Here is a 16,363-nt window from a genome sequence, read left to right as displayed (position 1 = left end):
AATTATATACTTCTAGTAATTGTTACTATAAATATTTTGGTGTAGGGAAAGCCTTTCTTTTTAATGTTGACCTCCTTTGGGGTAGAGGAAGAAAGGGCAAGGCAAGTATATGCCAACAGTGGGATCTCTAGTTTAAAGGTATGAATATTTTAGTCACTTTCTTCAAATAGTTCCAAATTGCTTTCCATAATGGTTGAATCAATTCACAGCTCCACCAATAGTATATTAGTATACCTGTCTCTTTATAACCCTTTCAATATTAGGGGTAAATAGGTGGCATCATGGATAGTATTGGGCCTGGGATTAGGAAGACATGAGTTCAAACCTGACCATGGACACTTACTAACTTTGTAACCATGGGCAAGTCACTTATCCTCTGTTTGCCTCAGTTTCCTCAAATGTAAAATGAGGATAATAATAGCACCTACTTCTCAGGATTGTTGTGACAATCAAATAAGAGTAATATCAATAAAGCACGTTATACAGTGACTGGTATATAGTAGTAGGTGTCATATAAATACTTGTTTCCTTTTACCCTCTCCCTCACCAGTATTAATCATTTCCATTTTTTGACCTCTTTTCTGATTTGCTGGGTATCAGGTAAAAGCTCAGAGCTGTTTTGATTTGCACTTCTCATTACTAATAATATGGAACATTCTTCCATATGGTTGTTAAAAGTTTTCAGTTCTTCTGATAACATTTGTTCACATCCTTTGACCACTTACCTATTAGGGAATGGGTAATAGTCTTAGGTAGTCTCATATATTTCTGTTACCTCTGTTTCCATTATCAGGTCCTTAGCAAAGGCTGCCTTAGCAGCATTAATTTGGTTCCTGCAGTATCTATTCAATTTAACATAATCAAAATTATCAGTTTTCTTTTTTGTCATTACCTCTGTTGCTTGTTTGGTTAAGAATTTACCCCCATCCATAACTGCAAAAATTACATGATCTGATTGTCTTCTAATTGTTTAATGGTATGATGTTTAATATTCATGTTATATATACATTTTAATTTATTGTCTATGATGAAAAATGTTGGATTATCCATTAAAAATAATTTGTTTAAGTAGTGCTTTATGGTTACAAAATACTTTGTATATATTAATTTATTTGATCACTTTCATGGTACTAATAGTAATACTACTAAAGTAAGTCTGTAAGGAAATAGTCAAAATATTATCTTCAGATATCTCTCCGCGCTCACCCATCCCGTCCTCTTTCCGCCATCTTGCAGCGCTGCCACCATGGTGCGCATGAATGTCCTGGCAGATGCTCTCAAAAGCATCAACAATGCAGAAAAGTGAGGAAAACGCCAGGTTCTCATTAGGCCGTGCTCTAAAGTAATTGTCCGGTTCTTAACTGTGATAATGAAGCATGGTTACATTGGCGAATTTGAGATCATTGATGATCACAGAGCAGGAAAAATTGTTGTGAATCTCACCGGCCGATTAAACAAGTGTGGTGTAATCAGCCCCAGATTTGATGTTCAATTGAAAGATCTGGAAAAATGGCAGAATAATCTGCTACCATCCCGTCAGTTTGGGTTTATTGTGCTTACAACCTCAGCTGACATCATGGACCATGAGGAAGCAAGACGAAAACACACAAGAGGAAAAATCCTGGGATTCTTTTTCTAAGGATGTAAAACATACATACAAATAAAATGCTCCAATGGACAAAAAAAAAAAATATTATCTTCATATTACAGATAAGGAAGGGGGCTCAAGGAAATGAAATGACTTCCAGTCCCTAGTGAGGACATTAATTAGATGGCTCCAGAAGGATCTTCCTGCTCCAGATCTGTGATCCTATATAATAGAGACTTTTTTTTCCTTTTGGAGGGCAATTGGGGTTAAGTAACTTGCCCAAGGTTACACAGCTAGTTGTGTGTGTGTGTGTGTGTGTGTGTGTGTGTGTGTGTGTAAGTGTGTGTGTAATAGAGATTCTTAACCTGAGGTTTAGGAACAAGATAGTTAGATAGATGGAGAGAAAAGGGAACCCAGGTCTTCTGAAACTAGTCTACTACCCTTTTCATAGACCAGCTTCAGAATGTATTTTTATTTATTTATCCATTTGTTTATTAGCAGTGGTTCTGTAATTTTAATACAGTATATAATGTATACTACCAATGAACTCCTGGAACACTTATTGTCTATGCCACAATTTGACATTTAGAAAATGGTACCTTGAAGTTTTATCTATCTTTTTATGTATGTATTTTGTCTATACCTCTAGAAGATAAGTCCTTGTAAATCAAAGACCTAAAGTTATATGTTTTTATATTCCCTGTTGTCCTTCAGAGAGCCTGTGCATAGTAGGACCTCAGTGGTTATTTGTTGTTGATATAGCTATTCGGTCTTAATGTGGAATTACAGTTCCAGATTATTTACCATTATTATTATATTGTGTAGTCCCCATTGTCTACCTAAAAAACTAGAAGGCATATTAAGGGGGGGAAATGGTTTAAATACGCCATGAGGGTAAACATCAAAAGTAAAGCATACCTTAAGGTGCTACCAAAAAAAAAAAATTTTCCTGGGGCTCTCATGATTAAAATGATAGCTTTTCTAGGAGAAAATTATGTGAACAGCAGGCTCAAGAACTAAAGTAAAAAACTCGGCTTTGATCTTCTTAAAGCTTATTCTGATTAAAAATTAAATGGATAACTCCTCTTGAAAACTTGCAGTCATAAAAAAGAGGAAAAAATTGCTTTTAAGTAGGACAGATGAGCCAAAGCACTTAGTAAATGGGTCATGGATATTAAAATCATTTCCAGTAGGCTTCCTATGAAATTTTTTTTTAAATGCTAGATTTCCAACCTATCATATATTGGAAGCAAACAATTTAATCAAATAGAAGAAAATCTGATGTTATTTTCTTGAACAATTTTGCAATAGGCCCCAAAGCCACAAGATGGCAGTGTTCTTAAACATATAAAGCCGTTAAAAATTTGGAGTTTTTCAAATAAGATTGATTTTTATACACTATTTCAGTTAATATACTACAAATATATTATTGCTAAAGGTTTTATTCATTCAATAAAAATTATTTAAGATGTAAATGATTTTCAGGGTCTGTTAAAGATAGAGAAAAGAAACCTCATATCACTTCTCCATAGCTATGTTGCCCCAAAACCATTTTTAAACAATTTAAGGAAACTGAAAGTTTCCTTAATAGTTAATTTTAAACAATTATATGAAAAATAATTTTCACAACAGTCAAGTAACCTTCAAAAGTAAGTGACAGAGGCACAGTGGTTGCTATGGTAGCAAAAGTAAGTTTATCTTATGTAGCCCTATGCTTTTTACTTTCTAAAGAAAAATGTGCCTGTGGGTTTGTTTTTGTTTTTTTAATGTCTAATAGGTGCTAAAGAAGGAGGGTATTTGAAAGTGAGAAGGAACAACCTGAAACTACAGAATTCTGTAAACAGCTACATTTCAATATAGTATTAAAATATTGTAAAAACAAAATCTAGTACTGTACTAAATGTAAAAAAAAAACAAGATTGCTTTGTGGCATGTACAGTGAAAAAATGTAAAACATTATATTTCAAATCTGCTATTTCAAAGGATTTCCTTTATCAATTAAACTTTTGATCCTTAAAACCTTTGATATAGCTATTTGCTATATCTGGCTTCCAAAGAGATTATATCCAAAAATTAGATGGTAGACCCTTGTCATATTTTTTTTATTTTTGTTTTATGTAATTTTTGATCTCTCATTTACAACTTTTCCACCAAGGTACAGTAAATATTTTTCTATCAAGGATGTTAATGTGAAAAAAAACTTGAAATATCACAAGTACTTCTTACAACTATAAAGAACAACAAAGTGTTATCCTTTTGTAGACATTGTTTACTTGGTATGAAAGTAAAATATAACAAAGATCCTTTAACTAGGTGCATTTAGTTGGCTGTATACCTGTTATTTCATATTTACATATATGAATTATAGTAAACATGTGGGTAGCCTTCAGGTCTGGGTCAAAGCATAGGGAAAGCCATCTCAATGGCAGTTCTCAACTCTCAGGCACTACCGTCTGACCTGGTCTTCCTATTTGCTCAGCAACTAAAATGTCTTTAATATGAAATCCTCTTAAGTTAAAATGTGAGCTCCTTGAGAGCAAAGACTGCCTCAGTTTTTCTGTTTGTATCATTGGCACTTTGCATAGTGTTTTGCCATAGTGTTTATTCAATGGCCTTTTCATTCATTCATAAATATAAGAGACGTAGGTAATTCCACGAGACAGTTGCTACCTAGACTGATAAGCAATTTAGTCTCAGGTAAAAAGTTGAAGTGACCTAATTTGTGCTTTTAATTTTAGTTATTCAATTCAGTTCAACAGTTTCTTAATTATAGCTGGTAGTGCCTAAAGAACTATGTTGGCTTCTTTTAAGACCAAGAAGAAAAAATTGATTGCCTCAGCCACTGTTATTTCAAAACAATATAGTCAATGCAGTAATTCTGCTACCATGTTGTAACTAAACCCCAATATAATCTGGAGGCAGACTCTCACTAGTGCCTGTTCCCATGGAGCCTCCCAGCCTTGTAAATGGCTGACCTTGCCATTTTTCAGAAAAATGATTATTTGGCAGACCATGTGAAGGTTCCACCCTTGTCATAAGAAGAGCTCTTTCATTCCAGTAGACTCTCTGCTTTAATATCTTCCTATGTTAAGCTTTTAGAATTCAGAATTTGGTTTAGCACTACTTTTGTCCTATTTAATAATATGATCTCATTTACATAGTGCTTAAAAGTTCACAAAATGCTTACCTCACAACAAACCTGTAAGATAAGTAATAATAACTTCTTACATTTATATAATGCTTTCTACGTTATAAAGTATCTTTCATTCTTAACAACAGCTCTGGGAGTTGGGGTTAATTTTGTCTTCATTTTACAGATGAGGAAACAGACCAGGTAAATTGACTTGGCTAAAATCATATAGCTAGTAAGTGGGATCAGAATCTTAGAACTAGAGGGGACCATAGATGACATTTAGCCAAGACTCTCATTTTATAGATGAGGAAATAGATACAAAGAAGTTAAGTGCCCAGAGTCATATTGTAAGATGCAGAAGAGAGCTAAAATTCAAGCCCAAGGGCTTTGGTTCTAAATCTTGTGCTTTATACTATACTGCCACATATTGTTTATTGTAATACATTGATTACTGTACTTGAAGTCGAGTGTCAATAAACACTTATTGAGAGCCTATTATGTGCCAAAAACTGTGCTAAGCTCTGAAAATTTTGTTGTTCAGTCATGTCTGGCTCTTTGTGACCCCAATTGGGGTTTTCTTGGCAAAGGTACTAGAGTAGTTTACCATTTCCTTCTTGAGCTCATTTTACAGATGAATAAACTGAGGCAAATAGGGTTAAGTGACTTGACCAGGGCAGCATTTTATCTATGCTGCCACCTAGCTACCACATAAGAGCACTGAGGATAGAAAGATGCAAATGACAGTTTCTGCCCTCAAGGAGTTCACAGTCTAATTGGGGAGACTACAAGCAAATAAATATGTACCAACAAGCTATGTACATAATAAGTAGGAAGTAATTAAAAGAGGGAATCACTAAGGGGTTGGGAAAGGCTTCCTGCAGAAGGTGGGCTGAGTCCAGATCTAGCTTCAGGCACTTATTAGCCACCAGATCCTGCATAAAGCATTTAACTGGGCTCAGCCTGTTTCCTCCTCTGTAAAATGGAAAGAATCTACCACCTATTCTAATGGATTGCTGTAAGAATTAAATGAGATAATAAATGCAAAGGACTTTGCAAATCTTAAAGATTATATAAATGTTAGCTATTATAATTATTTATTATTGTTGTTGTTACCAAACCCTACTTAAGTATAGTATAACCCAGAACGTTAATAGTCAGGATGTCCCTAAAGATAGTCTTCTTGATTTTGAATACCTAATTCCCTCTTGTCTGAGAACATTTTTCCCTACATCCAGAGCAAGAGAGGAATGCTCCCAGACCATTGATAACTAACTTGTAGTTTTCATATAGTCTCACTTCACTAACAGCAAGTCAGTCGTGGAAAACACTGATTAAGAATTTCACTAATTAAGAACTTCAACTTTTTTCAAAACAGTTTGCAGGTATAATTCAATGAATCTATTCAACAATTTCATTGTTATGTGTGTTCCCTCTTAACAGTGTTGATCACAACCCATTCAGACCTTCCTGTCTTGTATCATTTTTTACTCTATCTTCATACAGATTCCCTACAGGTCCACCTAACTTACAGTGGGTTTTCCTCTCATTTTCCTGACATCAAGTAGCCATCAGTTTTCCCTCTCCACATGGCTAGTCCATAGCTTTTTTTTCCTATTCAAACCTTTTTCTTATATCTTTTACACTATTTCTTTTACATACTTGTTTGTAATTTGTTGCTGCTTTCTCACATCTACCAAGCATATCTCCATAATCTTAACTTAGTTATTTAGAGACTATTTTATTCTTCAGATTTTAATGACTTGTAGTCATATTGTTGAGCATGACCCCATTCTCCCCTGTGCCCTGCCACTGGATATTCCCCATTCTTCCCCAGATCTTCCCCCATTCTAGGTTCTCTGCCCCTCAGCCTAGGGTAAACTTTGCTCAGGTGGGAAAATTCAAATATATACTGTCAAATCACTGATTGTAGTCTCAGCTTACGTAACCTCACTGTTGACTTCATGGTGTCACTTTAAAAACCGGCATATTGTCCATGCAGACTCACTGTCTGATTTGGGCCTGACCCCAGCAGTCCCACAGAAAATAAAATCCACTTCCAAATTTTACTCTCCAGGATCTCTTGTCTCACTCCTTTTTTTGGCACAACATTATATTGCCACTGAAAGAGCATTGGTATTTAGGCCTTTGTTTCAGAGATAAACTTGGGGACATTAAAAAAATTTTACATTTTCCCCAGAGGCAACCCAGCCCATATTCCTCATACTGTTGATTCTGGCTCCAGTTTACTGAATGTTTGTAGTGTCTGTCCAAGGTAAATGTACTTTTGCACAAGCTCTATGGGTTCTCCATCCCTTTATACCATAGCCTGGACAAGAAGCATTCTTCATTGACTTATTTTTTTTCTAGTGTTAGGCCAAACTGTCTTGAGAAATTATGGAGGCTTTGCATTTAGGAATCTCTGCAGTGTTCCAGAACTTAATGCAATCAGCACAGTGTAATTCATATCATACAGATCACATTGTTCAGAAGGAATACTTCAGTTTGTACTTGGTACTAGATCTCGTCTGTAACAGTGACAACATCTTTGGCAAGTATATATCTCTATGTATTATTCCTCATTTGATATGAATTGTTGATGTAAATAATCAGAGGTTTATTAAGCAAGTTCTGTTGCATCTTTCCAGATGCATATTGTATAATTTTAACATTTGTATTGGAGACATCTTGTTGGAGGTGAGCCTTTGAGGCATAGTTTTCTTTCATTTTGCTTTTTTTTCCACTCTTTCTTGCTGTTCCATAAAATGATATTGCTCATGATCTTCCACTATCCTTCTTAATAAGATTTTACAGATGAGTTTGTGTTTAAACCAGTGTTGCCCTTGGCTGCCGTATTTCTATACTTGGCAAATCAGTCAAGTATTTGATGACTGAGATGGTTTGTTAGGTGTTTTTGGTCTCCTTATTATGGCAATTAATTACCTCACACTTCTTTAGGAAATGGTTATGATAGGTGCTGAAGTCTGTTTCTTCATCCATTTCGTAATTTTTGGCCTCAATAATGGTTTAAATGGGTCATATTGGAGTTAATTGCCCACCACATCTTTCACTCATTTTTGTTCTATGTATTTATTTTAATCTTTGTTCTGACTTTATCAGCAATGTGACTATATCCTGCTGTTTCCCATATCAGTAATGAGTCATTGATTATATCTTAACAGTTTTATTTTTTTATAATGTTATTGGGTACTTGCTATCTAGTGATCTATAAGTATAACTATTGAATCACTAGATAAGTTATGTCTATTATAGCTATCTATAGCTGTATCTAGTGACATAATATTCTTTTCTCAAAGAAAATATTATTCATGGCATATAGGTACAAGACTTCTACATAGTCTATAAATCTTCAGTCTCTCATTTCTTGTTCCTAAATCATATTTTCAAATGTAGGTGGGGGTGGTTGTTTTTTATACTCCCGTATGTTTTCCTTTGCATTAAAGGTACTATATATATTTGTTGATTTCATTTGGAGGGTCTCACAAAGAACGGTAGTAAATATTATTGTCAGAAGTGTAATTATAGCACAGGGATTCACATTCCCAGGCAAATTTTCTTCTAGGGGTATTTCTGAGAACAGGATAGAAACCAGTTGAAGGTCTGCTTATTGGTCTGACATCTAATTAAACACTGTGCTATATGATATGAGGGATACCAAAATAGTCATTTTCCTTAAGAAACTTAAGAATATATTTGGAGAGAGAAGACTCTAGTTAGAGAATAATAGAAAAGAGTACAAAATTAAATATCAAAGTGTGTGGTACAGAATATAATTATTAAAGAGTTTGCAAAGAAGGAAAAAATAAATGATCAGTAAGAGAACAAAGCCTTATGGGTAAGACTTGAGTAGACACTGAAAGTTAATAAGATTTGGATGGGAGTACATTGGGCATAGGAGGAAAATACATTGAGGAACTTAATAGCATGAACAAAAGGATAGAACTTGTATATATAGAACAATTAAATAAAAACAACCCACATCCTGCCGTGAACATAAGATGTGTGTTAAATAGTAGGAATCAAAGTAGATATTTTTGGTCCTGGTCTCAGACAGTACAGTTGGTCGGACAGGTTGAAGAAGAGTGGAGATGGCTATATCTCAGGTACTTTAAGAAATTTTAAGTATGATAATAGCTACTGTTTTGTCAGGGACTGTGAGTACCATTTAAAAAGGTAAAGATAAAAAAATTTAATTGCAGGTAAGGTCTCTTCTTTAAAGAGGGTTCACGTATCTTGGGCAGATTACAGTGTGCAGTTTCTTTCCCTCTACTTAACATTTTTATATAAATGAAATCTGGTTAGAATGAATATTAGAGGCAACTTTGATGAATAAGGAGTTAGAATTAGAGGCCTTTCCAACTTAAGAACTATATAAACCAAACTAAGTGCAAACATAAGAAACAGTAGTCCTCATTTAGTAGAAGTATTGTAGAGCAGTGTCAAAAAAAAGGGCAGCAAACACCCTTAGGGAGGTGCAAAGAGGAAGAGAAGATACAGGCTAATAATTGCATATTAGCTGCTTGTTCTCTCTCCTCTCAGCTGTACAGTTTCCCAAAGAACAGGGATCAGAATATTTTTAGAAGATTATCACTAAACTGTACCATCTACTATGCCATATAGTCTTATAATATATGAAAAATTAAGGTATGCAAACAAGAAAGTAAGGGTGATTTTTTTTGTTCTATAAAAAGGTTTACCATAGGTTTACTTTCTTAAAAAACTAGATATCAGTGCATTTAAATATTTTTTTACTGTATAAAACTCCTTAGGTGTACACTATATCACTTTTAATTTTGTAAATGTTTCTAGGTAGCATGAAACTCTTAAGTCAAAGTGGCATTTATTAAGAAATACTTTTCCAGTACATTTTTAAAAGAATGATTGTATTTGACTTCTGCTCTTAGGTATTTTTTTTTAAACTAAGTGGAATATCTTCCTTACCTTAGGCCTTTGATATTCTATATTCCTGCTTTTTAAATAAGTTATCCAAAGTTCAGGTTTCTATTTTGTTTCAGAGGAATAGCATATAATAGCTAAACTTTTAGTTTGTTTTATTGGCTTTAAAAATTATACTGTTCTACTTTCTGTTTCAGGCAGAAAATATAACTGTGACAAAGGATTTTAGTAGAACAGAAAATGCTTATCACATGGAAGCAGAGGTATGTATTTATCACATCAAATAATTGAAAACAGCATGACTTTGTGGGGGCAATTTTGTCATTTTTATCCTCAAACCTAATTTATACAGGAGAAAAGTTATGCATGATGTTGAGAAAAGATCGTTTTTCTCTAAATCATTTATGATTTGGTATACTTAAGAATTTAAAGGAAATTTAATGAGATTTATTGGAGGGAAAAGTTTTTTGAAGTGAAATCAAAAAGGTTGAACGGGGTTGGAGAAAAGCAGTTGATTGGCATCTGATGACTTATGTAGCAGTATTTTCTCCAAAGGAGCTGAAAACACCACAAAAGAAATTTATTTCATCCAAATAAATGGTAGCACTAATGTTGTGTATGAAAGATTGGAGCACTCTTCAATATTCTTTTATTTCACAGTGTAATTTCATTGTCCCATGGTAAGTTAGGAATCCCTTAAGAGAAATAACCTTAGTAAAAAAAAGCAGAATAGAATGAAAACCTCAGCACTTTCAATTAATGTTAGCCTTTAGTTCCCAGAACTTCTTCCATTATATGTCCAAGACCTTACAAACAAAAACCATTTTCTTATCATTGTTAAAACACAATACTAGCGACAGTTTCTAATTCTGTAAGAAAATATTAACCTAATATGCAAACTGGCATATTGTCTGTGTTTCCCATTTGGTCACAGGAAACATGCTACCCTGTCTCTACAGGCTAGAAATCAAAGATTTTAGAGCTATATCTCAAGAAATGATGTGCTTCTCCTACAGGCACATAAGGTGCAGGTATTCCCATTTTACATAGGGAGTTATTGAACCCTAGAAGGGTCAAGTGACTTTAAGTCCAAGGTTAGACAATAAATAAATGATGGAAAGGAAACAAAGCTTTCAGAACACAAATGTATTGTTTAAAAGTTGTAAGACATGATACTAATATGAATCATTGAGGGCTAATAAGATGATTCTCATGTGAGAACTATTTCCCAGCACTGAAATATTCTTTGCTTATCAGTGCACATTCTAAGACAGTTATTTAAAATATTGTGTTGTTCCTACACTTAATATTTTTTTAAACCACAAAGATTTTACATGGTACTCATGAATATGAATGATCTCTTAGCACTCTTATGAGTGCTTTGAAGAAGCAAGGTCACAAGATCATAGACTTAAAACTGGAAGAGACCTCAGAAACATCAAATCCTGTCCTTTCATTTTTCGAAGAAGGAAACTGAAGCCTAGGGAGGTTTAGGGACAGTAAGCTTTAGAGGCAGGATTTGAACTCAGGTCCTCTGACTGCAAGACAAGAACCAGTGATATTTCCAATATGCCAAAAGAGTATTGTATTTTAGAATCTAAAGATCTAGATTTCCTAATATCTGTGTGACATTCAGCAAGTTGCATAACTCCTCTGGCCCTCCATCTCCTCATTTGCAAAATTAGGAAGTTATACTAGATAACATCCAAAAAGACTTTTCCAATTCTAGATCCATGATCCTTTCTTTCTGTTCCCCCTTTATGCCATTAAAATCAACAGTGGTCTCCTAACCAGTTTTCCTGCCTAGTCTTTCTCTCTCCAGTCCATTCTTCACATGGTACCTTATCTGTCTTCCCCAAACTTTACTTCATTATGTCACTAGGCAGTGAAGAATCATTTGATCATTTTTCAGTATGCAGTTTAAACTCTTTAGCCTGTTATTCAGGACCCTTCATATGTAGCTAAAACCTACCTTTCCAGTTTTTCTTAGTGTTTGCCTACATAAATACTCTGATCCAACTAGGCCAGTCTCTTCAGTATCCGTCAGGCTTTTTCTGCCCTTCAAGATTTCTTTCATGTCATTCTTTTATTCATTCCCTACTCAAAGCATTAATTCTCTCTACAGATTCCCAAAACCTTCTCCCTGCTCTCCCCAGTTAAGTCTTAAGCCATCCTTCAAGACTTCTTGCAAGTGATCAGTATTCTGCCTTAGTATCACATTTCCCTAAGTTTAAGAAGGATGAAAGACCTTAAAAAAGGTCATTAGAGGATAATTATGAAATTTTTACTTAGAGGTTTAGCAAAGAATGGGGGACAAAGTATAAGAGAGTAGCTTGAGAGAGTAACAGTTCAAAGGGAAATTTGTTTTGTTTTAAAACTAGGAGAGGTCTGAAAATATTTATAGGAAACAGGAAATAGGGAAAGAGTATCAATAGGAGCAAGAGACAATAAATGATTGGGCAAGCTTTCAAAAGACATTGGAAGGGAGGGGAAGAAATCAAAAGCACAAGTGGAAGAGATAGCCTTGGAAAGGAGATGGACTATGTTATTCTCTGCTACTTAAGCAGAAGACTTAAACAAAAGAGAAGAAAATGAATGAAGATGTGGATATTTTTTGAGGTGTGGTTAAGGGGAAATGAAGAAGCTTATATTGGCCTGTATACCTATCTTTAAAAACTTATTTTTTTTCCCCATCTGTTCATGATTAAATTACTCTCTGCCTTGTAAAGTTTTAAACTTCTAGGTCCTCTAAACTTGGAGAAAAGCAGTAGTTATAAGAACAAGGGTTTTCAACCTGGGGTCTGTGAATTTGGTTTTGTTGGAGTTTGGGGTTTTTTTTTATATTTTAGTAGATGGTTCAATGTTATTGCTATTCCTTATAAACCTATGTATTTTATTTTATGCATTTCACAACATTATTCTGAAAAGGTCCATAGGTTTCACCAAACTGCTAAAGGGGTCCATAACGCACAAAAAAGGAGCATAGAAAGTTTGGAAAGGATGCCTTTGATCTTTTTGAAATATAAATGTTTGTTTTGTTTGTAGATACAATACATAGATAACTAAACTACATACTCCCTTTAGGTTTAGAAGGGTACCTGAGTTTGAAGAAAAACAGCAACACCCCTGCCTAACTATATTGGTAGCCCTGCTGCCAGCACCACTTTGTATTTCCAAAAATAACCACTTCTACTGCCTTTAAATAATACTGATAAAGGGAATGTAAAAAGCAAGAAACCCTACCCACGAGCTTTTCTTGCTCTTACAATATGTGGCATCTTTGACCACAGTGATACTTAGTGGAGGAAAAAAATATAGTGAATTAAAAAAAAAAAACTTGACAGTTTTTTAAGATTGATTAGGACTTTGGTAGTCATAGTTGTCAAATTCAAATCATGTGGGGTATCTCTAAAAAGATCAAGATTTGAATTTCTGAGTGATTTTTTTCTTCAGGCTTTTTAGTTTCTTCTTAATCACCAACTTCATTAAGGCAGATCACTTTAAATTTTTAGGCAAAATCAGTAATGAACAAGCTTCATATTTTGTACAAAGACAAAGCAGTTTCTCATATTGGGTCTGATCTTACTAGTTTTAAGGGAATGAACTATCTTTTAGTAAGATTCTGATTTTGGGCGGCTCCTGATGAATTTAAAGAGAAAAAACTATTCTCTTTGTTGCAAACTGCCTTGGGGATTTTACATGCCTCTACCTTTCTACATAGTAACCAAAAACATCATGAATGTTTAAAGCAATTTCAGTGAATTTGGAAAAAGTAAGCGGTGTAGGTGTGATTTTGTTTTTGACTCTTAATGGGAATATATCTTGGAATCATTATTTTGAAACCTTTTATCCTTGCCACCTAGGTCAGCCTCCTTCATTTATTAAGATTATATTTAAAAAATAATGATTCCATACACATCCTACTGATATCTGTATAACTAGTGAGCCTTGAAAATAGGATAGACTCTTAAATGAATGGACTTAGATAGTTGAGGCATTCATCTACCTAGTCTCAAGAGAACTAGATGACCTCTTTAAATCTGTTCCCGCTATGTGACATTGTTAAAGTTTTTAAAAAGCAATTTAGAGTTGTATGGTATATATATGCCTTTTCATTTTCTTAGCTGACAATAGCTGATTCACCATTGGTACAGAATGTTTTTTGAGGTATTTTGCTGTGAACGATGAGTAGCACACATTTGCAAGACAGCTGACCCAGGTCTAGGATGTAGTTGATGACCAAAGAATAGACCAAAAGACTACAAGAATAATAGCATACAAATTGACAATTTAGGATTTTTAAATGACTCCCAAGTTAAATTCAATTTATATGCCATGTGTGCAACCCCAGGGCCCCTTAAAGCAAAAGCTCCCGGCAGGGTTGAGGGAGATTGCCCCCTGATTACTGGCTGCCACTACAGAAAGGAGCAAAGTTGGAAAGGAATCTTCCTGTATAGGACAGACATTGGAAATATTTTTTAAGTTATTTTTAATGAAACCAGTTAAGTTTGCATTCATAACTGTTTAGACATACAGATTTCTTAACAGCTTAGATGCTATTCTCTCTAAATACTTCAATTTATTTGCAGAAGAATTTAATTTGATCTTATGTTTTATGCCAACTTGTCCTTTGCATTATGTGATAACTTAATCATTCAAAATTAAACTTGAGATTCTGACTTCTATTGGCACCATGAAACCCTAACCAAATGAGATAACTAGCCACAAGTATAATTATCATAAATATTTTAAATAACATTTTAACTATACATTGTTCTTATAATACTGCCTATTATAATGGCATTATAATCTAAGACCTACTCCTAATTAGAAGCCTTACAGGTGTATTTTTGGGATCAGGGGTAGTGTTATGAGAAAAAATATTTCCTTTTTTTAAGGTAAGTATAACTGCTTATAGAAGTTGTAGAGGTAAAACCCTAGGTTTTATTATGCTGAAGCACAGGTTCAGAGGAGTAAAAAAAAATAACCTAGAACAATGATTAGGGTTCTAGTAAGGTTTCTTAAGGACAAAATTATATCAGTGACAGAGAAATTCTTTTATATTTTGCAATCTCATACATTCTTTTAGGCTATTCAAAAAAGAGATTCATAATCCCATGCTTCTTTCAGTGTCAGAAAATTTGAACAATTTAGTTAAGCAAAGTCATAATCACATACGACCCCTAAGAAAACAAACCTAGTTAAACAGACTATAGGTAAACTAAGGTTACAGATTTAACATTTAGTTTGCAAAATCCTATTTACAAAACTACAAAGCAGCGTTTTAAAGAAGTCATAATGGGATAATTGAGAGGAAGGGATCTACATGTCTAGAAGACTTGACATCAGGGAAATTCTTCTACAAATAAAATATTTTAGGGAGGAGGTCTTAAAGATGCTATGTTCCATTCTTCCTCTCATTTGTGTCTTAGGAGGGCCAAAAGTCTCCCCTTAACACTGTCATTCCATGAGTCAGATTTTGGTCAGGTGAGGTTAATACTGACAGGAACAGGCTTTTAGTTAACCAAATATTGCAGGAGGAATGGCCCTGAGCCCTAAATAATAAAAATTAATAAAAGGAAATTTTAAAATTTCCATAAAATAAAATAGGAGATAATAGCATCAGAGTTTAAGATTCCTTAAAGTTGGGACTGTGGCATTTTTTTAATTGTATATAATTGTTAGAAGTGTTATTTTTAAGAAATGCCCAATATCTAATCCTATGTTAACCTTTTTCCAGTATGTTATTCTCTGTTGGGGGAAAAAAGCAAAAATTTTATTTAAGAATTTTTATTAGTGGTAACAATTGCATTTTTCCCCACATAAGACATTTCCTAGAGTTAACTCATGATTCTTATTGCAACAGATAAAATTCCTTTCAGCTATATTAGTAATTAGTGTATATTCCCTTAACTTGTTTTATTTTCCTTTCTTAACCTATTCTACTTTGTAAGCAAAGAAGTCCTTTAAAATCCAAAACACCATCACCTTCCTGGCTCTAGGGGAGGTTTCGTAAGAAGTTTAACTTTATACAAACCTGAAATCAGTATATTCCCAAAATGAAGTAGTAGTGTAGGAGTGCCCGGCTAATCTTTGTGGTAACAAAATTATGAGGTTTTTTCCATATAACCATACTTAGTAACTTGATTTAAAGGCATTCAGTTTTTGTGCCCAGCTCTGTTACTGGTTTCATAAAATAAATACATGCAAAATGTTTCAAAGCAGCAAAGTCAAGTGGAAGTCAAATTCTATGCATGTTTTAGGAGTAGAATTAGAGAAATTGAGGAAGGAGTAAGTCAAGAAGTACTTCTTAGAGAAGGTAAGTTAAACTAAATATCCAAGCAAGTAATAGGCATAGATTGACAGGTTCAAACAGGGTTAAAAGTCTAAAAATACATGTTTAATATGTGTTTAAGAATTATATGTTCAACATCTAGTCACTAAAGCCATTAAAGGTAAGCATACTCCATGGAAATTAATATAGAGCTCCAAGTATTGGAGCTTAGAGTATATCTGTAGATTAAGGGGAAAATAGACTGGTTGAATAGTAGGAAAACCATGAATGCAGTTCCACAGAATTCAGCTTAATGCAACAAATATTTATTAAATGTCTACTAATGTGCCAGATACTGCACTAGGCAATGGGCTAATTCCTGCACTCAGGGAGTTTAAATCCTACTAAAGGGAAAACATTTTGAAGAAAAGTCAGTCTTGCCAATGTCAGATAA

The 16,363-nt window shown here is 34.1% G+C and overlaps 1 protein-coding gene and 1 pseudogene across 1 annotated transcript in view; both read left to right on the top strand.

The window, feature by feature from the left end:
- IRAK1BP1 (interleukin 1 receptor associated kinase 1 binding protein 1) overlaps nt 1-16,363 on the top strand; it is a 35,430-nt gene that overhangs the window by 11,091 nt on the left and 7,976 nt on the right. Inside the window, exon 2 of the mRNA XM_069066981.1 lies at nt 9,833-9,898. Coding sequence (XP_068923082.1) covers nt 9,833-9,898 — 66 coding nt within the window. The remainder of the gene's footprint in view (nt 1-9,832; nt 9,899-16,363) is intronic.
- LOC138145355 (small ribosomal subunit protein uS8-like) lies at nt 1,221-1,691 on the top strand (annotated as a pseudogene).

Source organism: Petaurus breviceps, unplaced genomic scaffold (genome assembly GCF_028583685.1).
Source record: "Petaurus breviceps papuanus isolate PSGF00001 unplaced genomic scaffold, PetGlider_PUasm1.0 90734, whole genome shotgun sequence".
Classification (NCBI taxonomy): Eukaryota; Metazoa; Chordata; class Mammalia; order Diprotodontia; family Petauridae; genus Petaurus; species Petaurus breviceps.
The sequence above is the reverse complement of the archived record's forward strand: the minus strand, read 5'-3'. Positions and strand labels throughout refer to the sequence as shown.